The sequence below is a fragment of the Vulpes vulpes genome, chromosome 7, assembly GCF_048418805.1.
Source record: "Vulpes vulpes isolate BD-2025 chromosome 7, VulVul3, whole genome shotgun sequence".
In the NCBI taxonomy this organism is placed as follows: Eukaryota; Metazoa; Chordata; class Mammalia; order Carnivora; family Canidae; genus Vulpes; species Vulpes vulpes.
The window spans coordinates 125253773-125275421 of NC_132786.1; the positions used below are offsets into that span (position 1 = coordinate 125253773).

At 41.2% G+C, this 21649-nt stretch overlaps 1 protein-coding gene across 12 annotated transcripts in view; it reads right to left on the minus strand.

Moving 5' to 3' along the window:
• Nucleotides 1-21649, minus strand: part of CADPS2 (calcium dependent secretion activator 2) — a 449851-nt gene that overhangs the window by 97404 nt on the left and 330798 nt on the right. For all 12 annotated transcript variants that reach the window (XM_072764916.1, XM_072764924.1, XM_072764914.1 and 9 more), the window contains exons 14-15: nucleotides 6945-7046; nucleotides 1145-1208 (exon numbers count right to left, since the gene is read on the minus strand). In XM_072764916.1, coding sequence (XP_072621017.1) covers nucleotides 1145-1208; nucleotides 6945-7046 — 166 coding nt within the window. The remainder of the gene's footprint in view (nucleotides 1-1144; nucleotides 1209-6944; nucleotides 7047-21649) is intronic.

The following is a 21649-nucleotide window of genomic DNA, read 5'->3' on the forward strand; positions in this document are numbered from 1 at the left end:
AGGCCACCCCAAAAGCAGAGCTCTCTGTAAAGGTTTTAGCTTTTTTCTGATACCTTAATGAGCTGGATAAAACGAGTACTTTGGAAAGCCTGCGTTACATGCAGCTTTATTATAAAAATTCTAATAAAACAGGCAACTTCCAACATAATATTTCTGTCCCATGGTGCACCGGAATCCAGGATAAGACAGGGACAGACAGACGCAACCAATGTATACAGACATCAGGTCTACCCTCATCTTCCAAGTCCCTACATCACTGGAAAAATGCCTTCCCTTTTTACTTCTAATAGAAGTGCTAATAAACAATGTAACATATCTAGAATTCTTTGGCAGAAAAGTGGACAAGACCAAGTGCTGTGAAGTCAATAAATCAGGGCCAGAATAATCAAATCACCAGCTATTAACGATCCTTCGAAATTATTTTTGATGCCGGTAAGAACAGGAATTGTCCACATTACTTAACTGTTAGGAGCAAACACCATATGAATAGTTTTATAAATAAATGAAAAGGACCCTTCCCATTCCAACCCAGTCTGCATAGAAACAGGAGTGGAGAATGTACTTTCGTCAATGAATTATTTTAGCATGGGTAGGAAATTCTTGTCTGCTATTTACTTTTTGAGGGAAAATGAATTTCTACAACTCATGAATTCATTTAAAGTAACACAAGTTGAAATGAATTCTGAGATTGATTTAGAATGAAGGGAATGATACGTTTGTGCATGTTCAACGATAAACCCTCACAGGTATGAGAATTGGGACTGGTGGAAGCACAAGTTGGGGCGGAAGCAAGGGAGCGGAAGGAAAGACCACTGAGAAGTCTGAGAAACACGATTACACTCAACTGGGGGGAAAAATCCTATTTCATGAGGGAAAAAAGGAGGTGGGGAAACGGGTCCTACCAACACGCCATCGACTCAGCACAGGATGGCAGGGGTAGGCCTCAGGACAGCCGCCAGGAGGAAGCAGCAGGACGTAGGAGGGGTCGGGATGCAGGAAGGGCAGGTGAGAAGTGATGAAATGGGACCGACGGCCTTGAGAGCATACTTGCCGTGAGGGATGGGCCTGTCTGCCTGGTCCAGCATCTAAAATACTCAGCCACCAAGAGTGCGCGTAGTACTGATAAATGAGTGTTCAAACGTACCCTTTCAAGTAACGAAAGCGTAGCTTTTAGAGCACCTTCAGGTCGTCCAAAGGGAAAACAGTATCTTCAAAAACAAAAGGAGGAACAAGAAAGTCAAACATTTAATATCCAAGACCACCGAATTATTCCCTTTTGTAGTACTTGGCATTATTGAAAAATGGTGAAAAGTGGTTAAAATAGCATCAACCCATCTGGGAAAATTTTAACAGCAGAAGTTTACCTTGTTCCACATGTTCTTTTCTTTTTTTAAAGATTTATATTATTATCATGAGAGACCCAGAGAGAGAGGAAGAGACCCAGGCAGAGGGAGAAGCAGGCTCCCTGCGGGGACCCGATGCGGGATTCACACCCTGGGCCCAAGGCAGCTGCTAGACCACTGAGCCACCCGGGCACCCCTAGTTCCATGCTTGCAATTTCTTTTCACAGTAAGAGTATAAACTGTGATAAAAAGGGTCCACATTTTGGTGACATACGTTCAGAAAGAACCTCCAGGGCTCCCAGGCAGAGGGAGCAGCACGGAGCCCCTGAAGCTCCCCGAGGCCTGCTGCTCGGGGCCGCTCTGCCGCTGATCCCCCTCGAGGACAACACGCGATCCACTTGATGCCTCCTGACACCTGCCCATCTCTGCGAGCGGGAACGCCCCAACCGAAGCCTGCACTGGGCCACAGCACTGGGCCCTGTCCGGTTCCCGGCCAACCCCCCACCCCCAGGGCGGTCACCACTGCTCTGAAAGTGGGGTCCGGCTGGGCGAGGGAGCAGGCTTCATGGGACTTGGTGGCACACGGTGGGGACAGACTTGCTGCTCCCTCCCTGGGTCCCTTGCAGGCCACGGTCCACTTGAGGAGCAGGGCAGGGCCACCCCGGCCTGCCGGAGCCCCTGGCTCCCTGAGATTGACCACCACCCCTGCCTCAAGATCAAGTGCCCCCTAGGCTGCCACTGGGCTCCGGATCAGGAATCCTCAAGCCAGGAACCTAAAGTCTGTATGTTTCCATGTCCTTTGTCATCATGACTCAGGGACTTGGCGGACACGTCTTGTAAGACGTACCTCACAGTAAAATTATTTTTTTTACAAGGCGATTTGCACAGGTTTCCCTAAGAACACTTAAATTCATTGTTTATAGCAGCAACTTTTAAAGATGGATTAAGGATGAATTTCTCACCCAAACAGTTGCTAAATTTAAATCAGGATTGGGGTTTAGTTTCAGAAAACTTTTACTAGTGTCAGGTAAACGCAAAAAAGTCATAAATCTAGCCAAATTTTTCTTCAGAACACTATTTTCCCGTTAACAATTTCCTTCAACTCTTACCTCGATGCCTTGTCTTACTCCTCTCTGCTGCCATGCACAGAAGCAACGATTTATTTTTGATAGTTTTTTTTTCTCCCTGCGCAGTGTTGCTCATCAGAGTAGGAGCAAACTAGCAAAGTAGCTGTCCTCATTTTGTATACATCTTAATCCACGTTTAAATAAAACACAAATTGGGCTCTTACAGTCCCCTCCCCCGCTTAAATCTTTTCAGTGTATTTGCATAATCCACCCATTGTCTTTCCTATTGTTTATTTCCATTAACCGGTGGGTGACATGTTTTATGAATGGAATGTTACTGATCCCCAGATTACACTTAGCATTTCAGGGCTCCGAGGTCCCACTGGGTCTGTTCTGAATTAGCATTAGCTGCCCACGATGTGTAAATAATTCAACACATTTACAGGGTACAAGTAATCCTGAATCAATAAAGTACAGAAAATAACTACACAGAAGCTTAATTAATCTTTACAAAACGAGTTTTAAAAGAAAGGAAGAGTTTTGTACTGGCTTCCAAGATAAATATTTTGTTTGTTTTTTTAACCACTTTGACAGCTCTGTAATAAAGCAAAGTGGAAAATGCCCAATCATCAAATAAAATTCAACCAAGTTTAGAATCTAATCTGAATAAATTGAAATCATCCTGATTCCCACCTTAGTAAATTTAAATTGATCACACAGATAGATGAGCCCGGCCTAGACATGTCCTACAATGAAACTGGTTTCTTTCCTTTACCATTTAAAATACAGTATTTCTTTTTATCAAAGTTAGATATGCACATAGTCTGAAAGGCAAGTTCTTCCAGAGGCTTCTTTTGAAAAGCAGTCCTTTTTATGCCCTTTCCACCCCACTCCCCAAGCAATTTCTCCAGGAAAAAAAAAAGTTTTTAACTTTTAGCTGTTTCTTTATTTAAACATTATATTCCTAACCTACATTCTAATATTTCTAATTCTTGATTTTTCAGTTTTAAATATTATTCTACTAACTTCCCACTAGGGAGTACTGAGTTTTTAACAGATTTAGAGATGTAAATGACAAATGACTGCACATATCTAAAATATGTAATTCGGTAAGTTTAGACATATGTATACACCTGTGAAACCATCACCACAACCAATTTAATATATATATTCATGGGATCCCTGGGGGGTGCAGCGGTTTGGTGCCTGCCTTTGGCCCAGGGTGTGATCCTGGAGACCCAGGATCGAATCCCAAGTCGGGCTCCCGGTGCATGGAGCTTGCTTCTCCCTCTGCCTATGTCTCTGCCCCCGCCCCCCCTCTTTGTGTGACTATCATAAATAAATAAAAAAATAAAAAAAATTTATAAAAAAAAATAATATACATATTCACAACCACCAAATGTTTCCTTCCCCGCCGCCCTTGGGCCCAGGCAACCACTGATTTACTTTATCTTTGGATTTGTTTGTATTTTCTATGATTTTATGTAAGAGGAATCTTATAGTACATACTTTTTTGCTTCTGATTTCTCTCACTGTATTTTGACACTCATTCATACCATCGACTGTTCATTCCATTTTATCGCTCAGAAGTATCTCAATACACTGTTTATCTATTACTTGTTGATGGCCACCTGGTTTGTTTTCATACTCTGGCTATTATCAATAATGTTGGTACAGACATTCACACAGAAGTCTTTGTGTGGACATGTGCTTTCGCTTATCTTGGGCTGGGTCATATGTTAAGTGTTTGAATTTTTTAAAATTTGCAAACTATCTTACAGAGTGGGTTGTTATCTGTTTATACTCCTCTCAAGAGTATATGCAGAGTTGGGAGGTAGTGATTTTGGAATTTTAGTTAGACTAATAACAGCAGTACTACATTGTGTTTTAATCTCTATATCCCTATTGAATAAAGATACTGAGCATCTTTTCATCTGCCTTTTCACCACGTCTTTGGTGAAATATTAGAAACAATTTTTTGCTGGGTTATTTCATTTCTTACTAAGTTTTAAGAGTTATTTATATATTCTGGATACAAGTTTTTTGTGGGATACGTATTGTCCGAGTATCTTCTCCCTCTCTGAGATCTCTTTATTCCTTTAACAGTGTCTTTGGAAGATCAAAAGTTCTTAATGTTTTTGAAGTTCAATGTAACATTGTTCCATTTACAAATCATGATTTTGGGGTTTTAAAGAATCTTTACTTAGTCTAAGGACAAAGAGACTTTCTGTTTCCTAGGTCTACTCATTTTGAAATAACTTATTAATCAGGTATGAGGTATGGGTCCAGGCTAATATTTTGCATTTGGCTATGTAACTAGTTCTAGCACCATTTATTGAAAAGAGGATACTTTGAAAATTATCTTTGTATATCTTTGAAAATCACAATTGCCAAATATGTGTGAGTTGATTTCTGAACTGTCTGTACTACACAACCTTGGTTACTGATTTTTGAGCAGATATCCCTGCCTTGCTTTTGATCTTAGGTGAAAAAAATTCAAACTTTTCACTGTTAAGTATGAAGCTGTAGGTTTTCCATAGATGCCCTTAACAGGTTGAATATATGACATTTGGTAAGAATTCTTTTAATATTCTTGTTTACTAATTCTCATTTCCATTTCTGGCTGTTTCCATCCTCTTCATTGGTCATATCTGATGATTTTTTGGTATGCCTAGAAATTTTTGACTAGATGCTAGACATTATTATTTTACATTATGGTGGCTCAATATTTTTGTATTCCTTTATTCTTGATCTTTGTTCTGGAATGAGGTTATTCTAATAAATACTAGCTTTAGTCCTCATTAGGAGAGATTTAAAAAAGCTAATTTTTTTCTATTACTGAGGCACAAATTCTCTTGAGTATTCTACTCTCCGTCCATGACTTAGAATCTTTCCACTTTGGGTGGTCAAAATTGGTACTCACCTTAGCTCTGTGTTAGCTCTGAGGATTATCTCCTACAATACTACCACAGAGTTAAAGGATTACTTGTCCGACTTTAGTTTCCTTACATACACGCTCAGATCAATACTTAGTTGACTCCAGGGGAAACCTCAGCAAATGCCTGTAGGTCTCTCCTATGTTTTCTTTAGAATTCTGACCTGCAAACTCTGGCTGCCTTGCCCTCTCTAGATTCTCCCTCTGTCTCCTCAAATCAGGTTGTCCACTGGGATTTTCCTCCCTGGCCCACAGCCCAGAAGCACTCTACTGGTGGCAAGCAGAAACAATGAAAGGCCTTATTCATCTGTTTTTCATCTCTCAAGAACCACTTTTATTCATTGTTTTATGTTTAACGTGTTGAAAAGCTTTTTCCACATATTTTATCCTTAGAAAATTTTGTTTCAGATGGGAGAGTATATTACTCCCCTTTAGACATATGTAGCTTTTTTCTTTTTCTTTTGATTACTTTCAGCCACCCTGAATGTAATTCTGTCCTTCCTATCTTTCTAACATGGTTATGCCATTTTGGGGGACTAAATTCAGTATTCATATTATGTAAATGCCCTAGATAACAGAGATATTGTATTTACTACGACTTATGTGCCATTATTTTGTTTATAAAACTTGTCTTTGTTTTTAATATCCTCTTTTTATATACTTAATCTAATGTGACTCCAAACTCCAATATAACTAATATAATCTAATTAATAGAACTCCAAACTCAATTCCAGGTTGGTAAATCCTCTCTCAAATATTAAACATCTTAGTATTTTGTCAATTTAATTTACTTAAAGAATTTTTCTGACCTGCTCTCATCAGAACTGGTTGCTTTCTAAGCTCAATCAATCATCACTTTCTATTAACTATCACTATGAAGATCCCCTCCTCTTTAATGCTGATTTTCTGTTCAGGGATCTTAACTATCCCTCTTTCTTTATCTTGAATTTCATTCTTCAGAAATATTTCTGTTTTTTAATGATTGATTAGGTTCTAGTGAGCTAACTAAAACCAGGGAGAAAAATATCAAGATATTGATCTTTCATTCTGTAAATGTGTCTTAGTATCAATGGCTAATCTTCTTTGAGCAAGGAACTGTGCCAGGCAACATGGCCCTTGTTCCCACTAAATGCAAATAAAATAACTAATGACTTAAGACATGGGTATTAAAACTATGCGATAAGCGACTAGTGAAGAGTACAGATGATAAATGCTAAAAGGCTTCAGGTTTTCCAGTCTTTGTTGGAATGACTGAAAACAGCTCTACTATGAAGACAGAGGAAGCTCCTTACTTGGTGACTGAAAGAGAGAGAGGACTAGTCACGAGAGCTGAGGGAAGAGGCTACTCACGGATGAGAAATGCACAAGCAAGTGAGAGATGCATCCCACCAACTGAAGGGGCAAGGGACCTACCTTAATGAATGATGGAAACTGAATGGCAGGCTTAGAAGCAGACCACAGGCCAAGGAATAATACGGATCTTACCTCACAGGCAATGGAGGAGGGAGTAGCCGCAGAAAGACATAATAAACATCTGTAGGGGACCAGAGTGTTGGGTGAAGAAAGAAAATACTTAATATTAATGAACAGATTATATACCTGAAATGGCTTATCTGATTTTCTAAAAGAGAAGAGAGTCTTTCTTTTATCTCCTCAAATCTTTCTTTTTCCTCCATTGAAACAGTCCCAATTCCATCAGGCCTGGGGGGAAAAAAACAGAATCAGTAATTTGTACTGACAGAATGGTTACTTTCATATATTTCATGTATTTTATATCTTCATATATTTTATATCTTTTTATATCTTTATATCTCTTTATTTTATATCTCTTTATTTTAATATATAATTATATACATAGATGCAGCTTTATATTTCCCTGAAGAATAATTAATGAAAATGCATACTGGTCCATGGTACACATATTACTTGCATCTATAGTGGAAATTTATTTAAAGGGGATATTTATAGCCATTTGCTTCGTATTTTGACCTGGAATGAATGGAATGGAATGACTCTGTTTTAGACAGCCTTCAAGGTAAAGGATTACAATAAATATTTTCCAGATCTACTGAAAACAATGGCTAGTCCTTGAGAATGGTAGTGAAAAGTGTTTTATGTGGTACCAAACATTTGAAAAACTGAATAAATGAAAATATTATAAAAGCATATTGAATGCAAACTAAAATGTTTTAACTACTTTTCTCCCAAATAAAAATTAAGCTACTGTGGAATTGGATATTTCATTTTAATTATAAAAAACAGAAATTTTGCATACATGTAGTGGTTTACTGCATTATTTTTTTGTTTAAATGTGGGGGTGTACAAATCAAAATAAATATTTAAATAAAAACATATAGAGAAGACAGATCAGCTGTTTCCAGATTTTGTGCCTAGACAAATACTCCTATGGAATCAAGGCAAGTTCACGTCAGGATTTTTAGAAGTAGTTATATAGAATGAACAGAAATCTTCTTTTACTAACATCAGGATTAAAAGTATAAAATATTTCTAATAATGGATTTAGAGTTCATTCTGTATCAGTTGAAGTATCTGGTTGCATAGCAGTCATCAAAAATTTTGAACATATGAATTGTAACTTTGTTAACGCAAAGAGAAAGATCTATTAATCTCATATTCAAAAGTATCTATTTCAATGAAATGAATCTTTTGCACTTGCTAATTAACACCAATGATTTCTTCCTCTATTGGCTTACTTTTCTAAAGATTATATTTTTGTTCCCAAAGATTTATGTAGTTACAATTTGAATTTTTATTTTTATTTTATTTTATTTTTTTTAATTATTTATTTATGATAGTCACAGAGAGAGAGAGAGAGGCAGAGACACAGGCAGAGGGAGAAGCAGGCTCCATGCACCGGGAGCCCGACGTGGGATTCGATCCCGGGTCTCCAGGATCGCGCCCTGGGCCAAAGGCCGGCGCCAAACCGCTGTGCCACCCAGGGATCCCACAATTTGAATTTTTAATACTTATGTGTAAAATAGGTAGACATGATTATGAAAAATAAAGAAAAAAGAATGCTTTATAACTTTCCCAAGAAGATTTTTATTTAGTAATCCCATTCTTGTTTTACATATATAACATGTAAATGTGTGCATGTATCTTTGATGCTTGCAACTAGTCAATTAGGATAAAAACGATTAATTTTAAAGTTATACTTAAATCATAATGACATGAAGACCTTTTATTCATATCAAAGCATCATTTAAGTCTGAAATTTTGTCATTATAGAGTAAATAATTTGTTATTTAAGAAACTCATATGCTGCTGGAATTTATGCTTTGAAAATCTTAACAATTATACCTCTTTGCTAAATAGGGAAACATCAATTATTTTATTTCATAGTCAGAATAATACATTCCATCAGAATATATTTTTAATGTGAACTGCAGAAAAAATAACGGCAAACGGTGGTCTTTAAAATATTTTTAGGAAGGAGAAAAGAAAGTCTGATCTATAAATTACAAAACAATGAACTGTGAGCTAACCCCAATGTTTTACAATAATTTATTATATTACAATAATTTATAATATAATGGAGTTCTTCACATATTACTTCAGAGTTACATCCCACTGAGCAAATGATAGCACAAAACCCAGACTATAACTTAAGAATAATAATGATCACAGAAGTTCAAGCGGAGAGCTCTGTATAAGTCATTAACTTGAGAATCAGCATGATCAGATGCAAACTGCATAGATAGTGCAAAAACTCATAGCACAAAGTTGTGGGTAGGTGTTTCACTATATACACCTACGCAAACTTGATGTAAAGAGCAAAGATCTAGGGACACCTGGGTGGCTCAGCGGTTGAGCATCTGCCTTGGGCTCAGGGGTGACCCCAGGGTCCTGGGATGGAGTCCCACATCGGGGTCTCTGCATGGAGCCTGCTTCTCCCTCTGCCTGTGTCTCTGCCTCTATCTGTCTCTCATGAATAAATAGTCTTTAAAATAAAAAAAAGCAAAGATCTTATATTTATTATTCTGGTGCCTGGTATGGTTTCTTTGACTTCACTCTCTGACAGACACCACATGGTTATATTAGAGTGAATTTTACTGTTTGCTTCAACTGTCAAAGGAGATTGTGATTCACAGGGATGCTGCAAGCCATCCTGTCACATTAAACTTCACCAGGACACCTCGCCTACTCAACACAATGGGATCAGGGGTTCGGGTGATGAAGAGTGAGAAGGGTAAGTCAGAGGAATATCACTTGTGACAACTTTCAGTAAGATACAGACTGTTATACACAGTGAAAGGCTGTCGTTTTTGTGAGTCTGTTATTAAATTAACTATACATCTGACAAATTAAATACAATAGGTAGTATTTTGGACCTGTCTTTATTTATACACCTTTTAGGTACATAGACTAGACAATGTACTGAAAATTAGGTATACAAAGTAGGTGTTTATACCTAAGTGATTGGGAATAAATGACAGCTTTGCTATAGTCATGCATAAAGGCAACAGCTCCTTCTGAAAGTATTCTTCCCGGAGTGCCTGGGTGGCTCAGGTCATGATCCCGGGGTCCTGGGATCGAGCCCCCGTCAGGCTCCCTCCTCAGCAGGGAGTCTGCTTCTCCCTCTCCCTCCGTCCCTACTCCTGCTTGTGTTCTCTCTCAAATAAAAACCTTTTAAAAAATATTAAAATTATTCTTCCCAATAAACGCAAATACCTCCGGTGCCATCAATATCTTCCTCGTCATAGCCATTATCAAATTAAACATAACAATTATCAGTAACAGAATTCTAAATATGCTCCTGGTACTGTGCTGTTTTATATGCATAACATAGGATGCTCACAGCAGTCCGTTCTCCAGTCTCCGAGAGGGGAAGCTGCTGACTTCCCCAAGGTCACACAGCTAGTACGAACAGGGACCTGGACTTGAACCTAGGTCTCTCACATTCCAAATCCTGGGCTCTTGGTGCCCATGTCTTATTCTCTTTCCTCTGTTTTCACCAAAAATAATGAAGAGGAAAAAAAATCTCTATTAAAAAATGTGAACTGTATCTGAAAAGCAATGTGGAATATTTTAAATACACTTACTTACATCAGACATTTTCTATGTTACTTACATAAGGCAGGGAGCATAAAAATCAATAAAATTTAAGTATCTGACACTGAATCAGTAACTCTATTAAAAAAAAACAAAACTCAACAAAGTCAGTCCTAAAATTTGTCCTTGTAGAAAGTGGCTTGAAGAGAAACTTAAACCAGTTGTATTTTCTGCACATTCATCTAGGGGACCCAGGGTAATACAGATTTAAAATAATAGCTCTATAAACACAGCTTATAAATTAATTTCCGTCAGGTGAGCCTTCAAAACATATCTCAAGTGTGTCGACAGCCTCCTTTGTCTTCCTTTTCTCATCTTTTCGATGTCAGGGTGTTGGCAACACTCTATGGTGAGCCTTTTTCAAGTATGAGTCATGACTTACAATGCTAATAATGCTCAATGTAAAAGCCAAAACTCTTATAATGACCTGTAAACCTTACAGGATCCTCCCTCCCCACGCTCACTCTGACTCCCGTACCTCACTCCAGCCACGCTGGCCTCCTAGCTGGTCCTCACACAGGACACACGCACATGCTGCTCCCACTGCCTGCGAGGGGCTTCGCCTGGGCACACGGGCTTGCTCACTGCCTTCTCATTGCTGCCCACACGACTCCGGGTCAATGAGGCCTGCTCTAGGTTGGCCACCTGATGTAAATGTGTAGCCTCCCATTCCCACAGGTCTCTTGTCCTTTAACCGGCTTTACTGCTGGTCACTGTACATAATGCCATCGCCCTACACGTGACGTGTTTATTGTCTGCCTCCCTGTACAGTAGCCCTGTTACCCAGAACGGAAGCCGGCAGCCTGATGCTAAATGCTAAATGGCAAATAAATGTTAAAGATGTGAATAAGCGATACACAGGATACAAAGACTTCAGCTATAGCAGATAATTAAAATTCATGAATAACATCACAATTATTGATAATTATTAGTATTAATAGGGTATAAATTAATTGGAATGTCTTAAATCATGTAACAGTAGGTAAAACAGGAAATTTTTGAAAAAAGCAAATAGTATAGGAATTACAGTTAAACACTGGATAAATCGCTCAGAAAAGTTGGCTGTATTTACACTTAGCAGAAAATTTTTAGTATTTACCTGCCATTTTAATTATTAATGAAATAAATCATTTGCCTTAAATCTCAAGAATGGAATTTTCCCCCAAGATAATAAAAGGTAAAATAAATAATGCCTCTTTGATACTGATAAAAAGCCAATGGTCATTGAAAATTCTAAAGTAAGAGGCCAATTTTCTGATTTTAATGTCAATTGAAACTTAATTATAGGACTCAAATATAAATAGTAAAACTGTTCCAATGAGAAAAAAGAAACTGTTGCATGAATTCTCATATATTGAGATTTAAATTTTTCATTTTTTTTCCTGGGGCCTTTAGTTATTGAAGTCACATGATTTTAGTAAGAATAGATTCCATGAAAGTTGAAGATATAAACAAATTATTAAATATAGTTCAATGGTAGATGTATTTCCTTTAATTATAGATGCAAATTATGACACAGAACTTCCCCCTGGCATTACACAATAAACAAAGGAATGCCAAATGTAGTTGGGTGTTTGTTAGTTATACTTTGAAAGATTCTTAAAAAAAAAAAGAATTCATACACAATGGAACTTACACTACTGATGCTTAACAGCCTCCTCTTACGTCTGCCTTAGGCCCCGTCCTACTTTCAGAGAGAGCATCACACGCAGGTGCGTGCAGGTGCCCACACACAGGCTACCTTTTTTGAAAGGCAGATTCATCCAGAAATAGTTCCTATACGAACAAATCAACTTTACTAACTTCCGACATGAACTAAGAGATCTCACAAGGCATTTTATAACTCGTGCTAGTCATCAATCTGGCACATTAGGCATTTTATTTATCTATTTATTTATTTTTAAGATTTTATTTATTTATTCATGAGAAACACAGAGAGAGGGGCAGAGACACAGGCAGAGGGAGAAGCAGGCTCCATGCAGGGAGGCCCACGCGGGTCTCGGTCCCGGGAGCCGGGGTCATGCCCTGTGTGGGCTGAAGGCGGCGCTAAACTGCTGAGCCACCCGGGCTGCCCCACAGTAGGCATTTTAAAACAGAATCCATTCTGTATCCTGGACATCCTGTCATCACTATCAATTTTTTCTGTAAAAAGTACAATATCAGCGCTAAATTGAGCAGGGTGGTTTTGAAAGACAACTCAGAAACATGAGTATTATCTTCTCCATCTTCTTCTATGTCTGATGGCTTTTGGGAGTAGTTCTGATAAGAAATTAGTTTCTACGAAGGGAAGAATCACTACATTGTATTTCAGGAAAGCTCTAAGAGGAAAAGCGTATGAAACCGGGTTGCAGAGTCAGGCATTTGAGCAGAAGAGCAAATATCGATGAGGAATCTGCTTAAATATTTAAGTACAGACTAACCTATAGTTCACACATTTTATGGCCCTTTTTTCCAGTATAACATTTCAGAGACCCATAACGACCAATAAGAACAGACTTAAATATCCATTTCACCTGGCTACCAACAGGTTTTAAAAAACAATGGTCCTGAGACCTACTCCAGCAAAAAGGGTTAGAGAGCCCAAGGATTTTTTTTTTTGGAACCCTACAAATCATGAGACCTTGCTGGAGGTCGATAATGTAAGCAAGGCCTATTAAGGAGTTTGAGGAGTCTGACAGTAAAGAAATCTGCTTAACATCACTTTTTGAAATCGATCATGGGATCTCTCCACAATGCCCACTTACAAACATCCTCAAGTGCTGATGAGCCATCTGTTTTATTATTTAATGAAGATTGTAACCCAGTCTATGGTTATTTTCTCAATCATTTTATCCGCCAGAGCAGCCTGTAGATACTTGAGGGATAAATGTGTCCTTGGTTTTATAATTTCTAGGAGACTGCGCAGGAAGCTTACGGGTTGACTAACACGCCGGGAGCTCACGCTGCATAGAGAAGTCTGGTAAATTGATGAAGACAGATTGCCTTCACCACCCCCACCGGCCCCCCTCCCCGCTCATCAAGTAGGTTCGTCTGTCCTGGCAGTTTGGAGGCTTGCGGTACAAGATATTTTGAAAGCAATGACAGGGCGGATGACCAAGCTCGGGTGCTTTTAAGTTTCTCAGAGGCTTCTTTTCCTATGAGGAATGTGGGATATCTTAGCTTCCTCTGGACAAAGCGAGAAGGAGAGAGACACCTAGAGAGTAGCAGTTCTGAATTGTCAATTCTGCCGGCAGCACAGCAGGTAAAAGTCACTTTGCACTTCGTGTATTTCCCACCAATATCCATTTGTGAACAGAATAAGAAGGAGAGGAAGACACAGCACGAGAATGAGAAATGATGGGAAGAGGAGGGAGAAAACAATAGTCTCTTATTTCTCTTCCCTAACCTAGAACGCTTCTTACTGTTTTAAACAACGTGGCATCTCATTTGGATTCGTATGTATGGTCACATAATCAGTGTCCTTTCATTCTCCCTGAAATCTTACTAATCCAGAAGAAATTAATTTGATCCTATGTTTACTGAGATAGAGGAAACATTTTTCTATGAGAAAATATTCTGCAAATGAAATGTAAAAATCTTGTTTTCTTTCCAAGCACGTCTCTCTCCTAAATCCTTTCCTTATTTGAGTTTTTTACTGTAGTCTATTTTCTTTGGACATTATTTAAAAAAAGATACTTATTTAAAAAAAAAAAAGCAGTAATTGGGCTCCATGAAGATATGAGATCAGTGACTCTTATCTTTTGTGTGAAGTTAGTGATGGACAGACAGGTCATGGAGAGTTATTAAGGTGTTGGACAACTGGCCTCTCCCAGAATCAAGCTAAATTCATTACTGCACATAACTCTAGAATTGAAAAAAATAAAATATTGAGGTGATTTTTTATTAAAAAGAGTATTAAGATTGGTAGTATTCTCTGATAGATCATCTTTGTCCCATACCCAATATGATTTTTAAAAAATAATTTTTTGTTAAAGGCTGAAACGTACATAATTTAGGAGAGCAATTTAGAAAAACACAAAGACAAAAATTAAAATTTCTTTAAATGCCCCAATCATAAATAATAGGTTATACCCTTTTGTAAATAAAATTCCAGTTTTCATTCTATAAAATCTAATTATACATTGCAATTCTGATTTAATTCGAATTTTTTATTCTTATTTTTGATTCTTTTAATGAAGCATAAACATCTCCTCACATTATTTAAATATCCCAACATGTGCTTTTTAATGGAAGCATAATACTTCATTTTATGGATGTACCATAATTTATTAAACCACTATTCCATTAGAATTTAGATTTTTCCTCTATTTTTTTCTTACCATAGAGTATACAGTATGTCCTTACATTCTTACATATATATAATCTTACGGTATAATTTGTTTAACCCATCTCTTATGGTTTCCTTGGGGTAAATTCCTAAACATATATTATTAGTTTAAGTGGTGCTGTGGACTGAACTGTGTCCACTCTGAATGAAAATTCGTATGTTGAAGTCCTATCCCCCAGTGTTACTATACTTGAAGATGGTACTTTTAAGGGATGATTAAGGTTAAGAGAGGTCAGTCATAGGGTGGGGCAGTAATGTGACAGGGTGGTGGCCTTGTAAGAAGAGGGAGAAATTTCTGAGGACACGGGGAGAAGGCAGTTATCTGTAAGCCAGGAAGACAGTCTTCCCCAGAACCTGGCTGTGCTGACACCCTGATCTCCGACTTCTACTCTCCAGAACTGTGGGAAAATAAATTTTTATTGTTTAAGCCACCCAGGTGATGGAATTTTGTTATGGCAGCCCAAGCTAAGACAAATGCAATGATATTTTCAACATTCGATAGATATGACAAAATTGCTTTTTAAGAAAGTACTTACTTATCAGTTTGCACTGTGACCCATGTGCATAAAATGATTAATTTCCCTGTAACCTCATCAAATGCATTTTTTATCACTTGTTATAATCATTTTGAATTTTATACATAAAAGGGGTATTTCATTGTCTTAATCTATTAATTTCTGTGTGGTAAAATGATACAATTCTTCTGGTTTACACAGGGTCCTTCCATGGGTCATAAAAATCATTGCATTTGATTCATTAAGAATAATGTTTAATTGTGAACTCAACTTACTAAGTGCCCCCAACATTTCACCCGTAAATTTGTAAACAGATGGTCCCATGTCATTCATTTCCTTACTTAAGAAATATTTATTGAGTACCTGCCTAGGTCATGAGGATAATATAAGCACAACAGAAATGTCTCCTGCCCTAATGGGATTTATAATAGGGAAAGGTATAAAAAAGATAAATCAGACCGTAACATACAATTAAATTGAAGAAGGGCAAAAGCACAAAGCTTTGAAGTCATATAGATTTTTGGGGAAGGAGTCAGTTTGGGAATGATATTTAGGTTAAGATGTGATAGACGAGAAGCAGTTAATTAGCTGGAACCCGAGGCAGAGGTCATAGAAAAGGCTCCAACAGGTTCTCCAGAGAGATGTTCAAATATTTTTTTTCAAAATACAAATTTTATCATGTGACTTTTTCTCCTCATATAGTGGACTGACTTGATACTCCAAAAATCCCTTTCCACTACCAAACACCTCAACACTATGTTAGCTATAACAAGCAGTTAAATGTTGTATTGCACTTAGAAGAAAGTTAAAAAATAATTTTTCCCCAAGGCCAGGAAAAAGAAAATGATACAGAAACTGAAACCAAAGTAGGGGTAATTGTGAACACCAGGGCTGCCTTGGGGGAAAATGTGGGTACCAAGGGGGCTTCACCACTATGTTTAAGAGAATGCACCACTGGGTCAGTGACCCACAGACTGCAGAACCTGAGATTCCTGCAAAAATTGAGGCCATGAATGGGCTGTACTATCAGTTAAGGGGTGGTCCAGAAAGAATCAATATTCTTGTAAGGAGGAGCCAATGAGGAAATCTGTTTCTACAACATCTACAGAGTGAGTGAAAGAGGCTTTCCTGAGAATATGCACCATATGTCTGGCCTCATTAAACTGAGTACTACCTACAGAATTAAGAAATCCCCAGGATAAGGAAATACAGTAGCTCTAGTCATACATCTCGACCACCAAATAAAAGCAAATCCTCTTTAGAAAAAAGTATTCTCAACCCAGGCCTTTTAGAATTCCCATAAATGTCAAAATGTAGGCTTACTTAAAAAAAAAAAAAAAAAAAGCTAGCCAAATAAGAAAACAGTGACCACAGTGACCATGGCAAAAGTGTCAGTGGAAACAAGACACAAACACCTAGAAAATTAACTTATTGAAATTGATCAGAACATAAAATAACTATAAAATCCCTAAGGAAAAAAAGAGGAAGGGATAAAAACCATGAATTAGATCAGAGATACTCAGAAATAATCAAATGGGTTTTAAAAAGAAGTGAATGGTATTTCCAGAACTAAAACATTTAGTAATTGAAGTTAACAGTATGTGGGTTGAAAAGTAGATGTTATAGCTAATGAGAGAATTAAGTAGAGTAAGGGTTGGGAACTATAGCCCACCACCTGTTTTTATGAATAAAATTTTTATTAGAACATAAACCATATTCATTTACATATTGCTCATGGCTCTTTTTGCACTAAAACACAGAGTTGAACAATTGTGGAGGAGACCATATGGCCCGCAAAGCCCAAAAGATTTAGTTATGTTTACTATCTGGCCCTTTATAGAAAAAAACTTTGCCAAGTTCTGAACCAGAGAAAGAGAACTAAAAAAAACAAAAACAAAAACAAAAACAAAACACACACACACACACACAAAAACAAAAAACAAACCATTGAAGGCAGCTGGAGAAATAAGCAGACAAAATATGTATTACAGACGTTAACAGATACAGAAAATAAAACGCCTCCTATATGGAGCTTTGGAATTTTAGAAAAGAGTGAGATTCAAGAAGCAGTATTTAAAGAGATAACAATATCCAGGATGGTGGCAAATAGGGATCTTCACTTCCAAATCTGAGTGAATTCAAAGAAATCCACTTTACTCAGTATCAGAGCACATGGATCAGAAATCCACAGGAATCCCAAACAGAATCCTTGACAAGGAATCCACGTGTAGATATGTTATGGTGAACCCACAAAACACGAAAGAACAAAATAACCTTCACACTATCCAGAGAGCAAAGACACATCCCCCTCAAAAGACAGGCAATTAGCTTGCCGACAGCCTTCTCATCGGTCACAAAGGAGCCACAAGAAAGTGAAGTATTGTCTTCAAAGTTCTCAGAGAAAGTCATTGTCAATCCAGAACTATACACCTAGCAAAATTTTCTTTAAAAAAATGTGGATGAAACAAGCAAAATTCCAAATATAGATCCACTACCTATAGGTGCTCCATTATAGGACATCCCAAAGAACATACTTTAGGAAAAAGGAAAATAATTTCTAACCTAAGCTAGTATTGAGTATAAAACAGAAAACAGTATAAAACAGAAAATAAACAAAAAAGTATACACCTAAAATACCAGGCAAAATAAGCACCTGAGCAAGGAAGGGCGTGACTGCAGTGAAATGTTCCAAGGTCTCTCCATTTCTCAGAAGGAGGGGAAATTTGTGGATTAGCATAATACTTTAAAATTTTAGCAATATGCAGAGTAAAATCTTAATGTTGGAAAATGTAAACTATTGAGGGGAAAAAAATAGAAGAACCTGGACGAAACAAGAAGGCAAGAAAAGAAACAAAAAGCTTACAAACGTGAGTCAAAAAAGAAATGCCAAAATAAAATGGTAGAAATCGATTTACTTACATCAACACACATGCTAATTGTAAATGGACTAAATTGGAGTAAACCCCAGAAATCATCATAATGGAGAATTAAATCAGAATCTTGTTTGCTATTTGTAACATAACACAAAAACTCAAGAATACAAAAAGGCTGAAAGTACGAATAAACATATCAGACAACTACCCCACCCCCCCCAAACAAGGTTACATTAACAACCACCTAAATAAACTAGAATGCAAAAATACGTCGTTATGAAAGGGGTCATCAAATAATAGTAATTTTCATTTACCAGGAAGATTTAGCAGTTTTAAACTTGAATCTATCTAATAAGCTGCCTCAAAATATGCAATACAAAAATTAGCATGAAAGACTGAGGAACTGCCACAGATCAGAAGAGGCGGGACAATGGAATGCAACATGGATGGCATCCTGAGTTGGACCTTGAAACAGGAAAAAAGGACATTACTTTAAAAACTGGACTTGGGGGATCCCTGGGTGGCACCTGCCTTTGGCCCAGGGTGTGATCCTGGAGACCGGGGATCGAATCCCACATCGGGCTCCCGGTGCATGGAGCCTGCTTCTCCCTCTGCCTGTGTCTCTGCCTCTCTCTCACTGTGTTCCTATCATAAATAAATTAAAAAAAAATAAATAAAATAAATAAAAAAAAATAAAAACTGGACTGGTGAGGTCCAAATAAGAACGGGCAGTGAGGTCACAGAAACGTGCCAATGTCGGGTTCTTAGTTGCGACCAAAGTACCCTGCTGATAGAGGACGGTGATGTCAGGGGAAACAAATACAGAAAGTCCCTGTAATGTCCTCGCAATTTTCCTGTAAACCTAAAATCATTCTAAAAAAGTTGATTAAAAAAAATTAAGCAAAAGGAGAAGGAGCAGTACAGTTTAAGAAAGCAGGTAAGTTACACCTTTGAAAAGACCTTCGGGCAAGAGGAACTGAAGGGAAAGAAGAGAAGGTCAAACAAACGGTGCAGAACACGCAGAAAGAGCACGTAGTGCAAAAAGCGCCACGAGAGCCCCCGAACTTACCACCAGGGCCCCGGGGGCGTCGGCAACTGACCAAGCTCACTCAAGAGGTCAGGGGAAAGCCCGGGGGCCCTTGAACTACAGGCGGCCCCACTCGGGAGGGGAACAACCTTCCCGCAGGGACGCCTCAAAGCCCCGATGGTTTTAAAGGTGACTTATTGGTAAATGTCAAAAAGTAGATCTATGTGTCGTCTGACAGCGCGAGCTGGAGGGCGCCCGGCCCAGTCCAGAGGCCCTCGCCTGGGTGGCGCGTCCCAACGAGCAGTCTGAGAGGCAGCGGGAAGGGGTGCGGGGGCGCCCACAGCCGTCTGCCCGGTGCAGCCGCGGCACGCACTGCTCTGAGACCTCGGCACCTGGCGGAGCACGCGGAATCCACCCGGGGGCCGCGAGCCCTCCCGCACCCAACTCCAGGGGCTAAGGCTCTCCAGGCCCCTTCCTAAGAGAAGCTACACCCCCCAGCATGGGGTCGGGGCGGGGCGGGGGCACCTCCTGCCTGTTCTGAACCTGGCGGCGTCCTGACGCACAGCGAGGGAACCCTTGGTGTCGGCTCCTCCTCGACGATTTGTCCTGGGGGCTCTTCACGTAGCAGCCCCGAAAGTCTAGGATCCGTGCGCTGTGACTGAAGGACGCGGGGGCCAAACAGAAGCCACGGACAGGCCACCTGGGTCACTGTTCCTGGGTGACCTTACCTTGGACGGCCGCGTTCCTCGCTCCTGCTTTGGGCCACGTCTCGGCCATGGTCCCGTCAGAGCCACCGTGTGTTCCGGCGGCGTGACGCAGAACACCATGGCACGGTTATTCGTAGCGAACAGGTGGGAAACTGAGGCTCAGACAGGACCAACTGCTCAAAGTGGAACAGCTCATGGACGGGGGAGCCCGGGGGAAGGCACGCGGGGACTGCGGCCTCAGCGCCTCGGCACCTCGGGCTTCGCGCGTCTGCTCCGGAAGGCCACGCTCGGCGGAGGGACGTCGTCGCTGGGCAAGCCTGACGGCGGCAGGTCTGAGGCGGTTCTCTAGTTTCCGACAGTCCCCGAGGGAGCCGCAGAGGACAGTTCAAGGGCACGGGTCGGCCACGGTGCGTCTACCTGTGCGACAGGACGAGCCGGTCCCGCCGCCGCTGCCTTGTGGGAGGACAAGCCCCGCTCACGGCGTCTGAGCTGCCGGCTCCCGGGGCCTAGAAACGAGGCTCCAGCTTCCTGCTCTTTTCTCTCAGTTGTGCGTCAGGGACCAGAATGAAGACGCCGCAGGGGAAATAAAGGACCGGGAACGTCACCGGCCCGGCCGCAGCTACCTGGGGGGCTGCTCAGAAACGCACCCTGGTCTGTAACTGAGAGACCCAAGTGCAGGCGCGACTTCTGAAGGGGGACTAAGGGCGGACACCGTCTGAGGAGGAGACCTCGCGGGCGGGGCACGAGGGCGGCCCCGGCTCTGCCGGAGTCGAGGCACGTCCCAGCCCCAGCCCGACCCTGCCCCGGGAAGGCCGCAGCCCGCGGGAGAGCCTGCGGGGACGTGCGCACATCTCAGAGGACCGAGACGGAAGAGCCCTTCTGCGCGCCGCGGTCGCCCCCGACCGTCCGCCTGACCAGCCAAGCCCCAGAGCCTAAGCAGCACGTGAGCCCCGAGCCGGCCGCAGGGCGCGCTCGGCCGGGCCCTGTCTCCCTGGCTCCGGCCCTCGAGGCCGGGCCTCCGCCGCTGCGTCATCCCGCGGGGCGCGTGTGTCCTGGACGCGGGCCTTCCCCGGTCCTTCCTGCTCCTGGTCGGCCCGGTCTCGGGGCCGGCCAGGCCTTCGCCGCCTAACCCTGTTCCCTTATTCCTGCCGGCCCCGGGTCAGTGCGGGGGAACCGCCTCCGGAACCTTCCACACGCGGCGGCAGGGCTGTCCTCCACGCAGCCCAACTCGGCTGCCCGAGGACGTAGCTCAGCTAACGAGCGCGGCGGTGCCCAGACCTGGCTCCGGACGGGCAGAGAACGGTCCCGGGAGCCGGTCACCGCGCCCGACGCGGGAGGGCCCGACCGCACACGCGCCGCGACAGCTGCACCGGGCCGGGCTCTAAGGGGCGGCGGCGCGGCCTCGTTCCCGCCCTGCGCTCCCGGCACGGTCCACGGCCCGGTGCAGCTGAGGCAGAGGAGGGCAAGCACCCGCTGCCTCGCGGCGCCCGGGGGCCAGGTCAGGCGCTGCCCCGCACGGCTCCCTGCGCGGGTCTCAGTGAGGCCTCAGGGGCCACCTCTGGCCTTTGATTCTTTCGCTGTGACGCGGCAGTTCTGACCGACACCTGTGAGTCTGGGGGAGGACACCGGGAACGCCGCACCCTGCAGTGTGTCTTTGGTGACGTCTACCTTCAGCAGAGGTTCCAATTTCCCTAGAACCTTCATGTCTCCCTTTTTCTTTCCCCTTAAGCTCCATGTGACCCAAATGCTGAATCTCGGACTGACTCCAGCTGCTTTTACGCC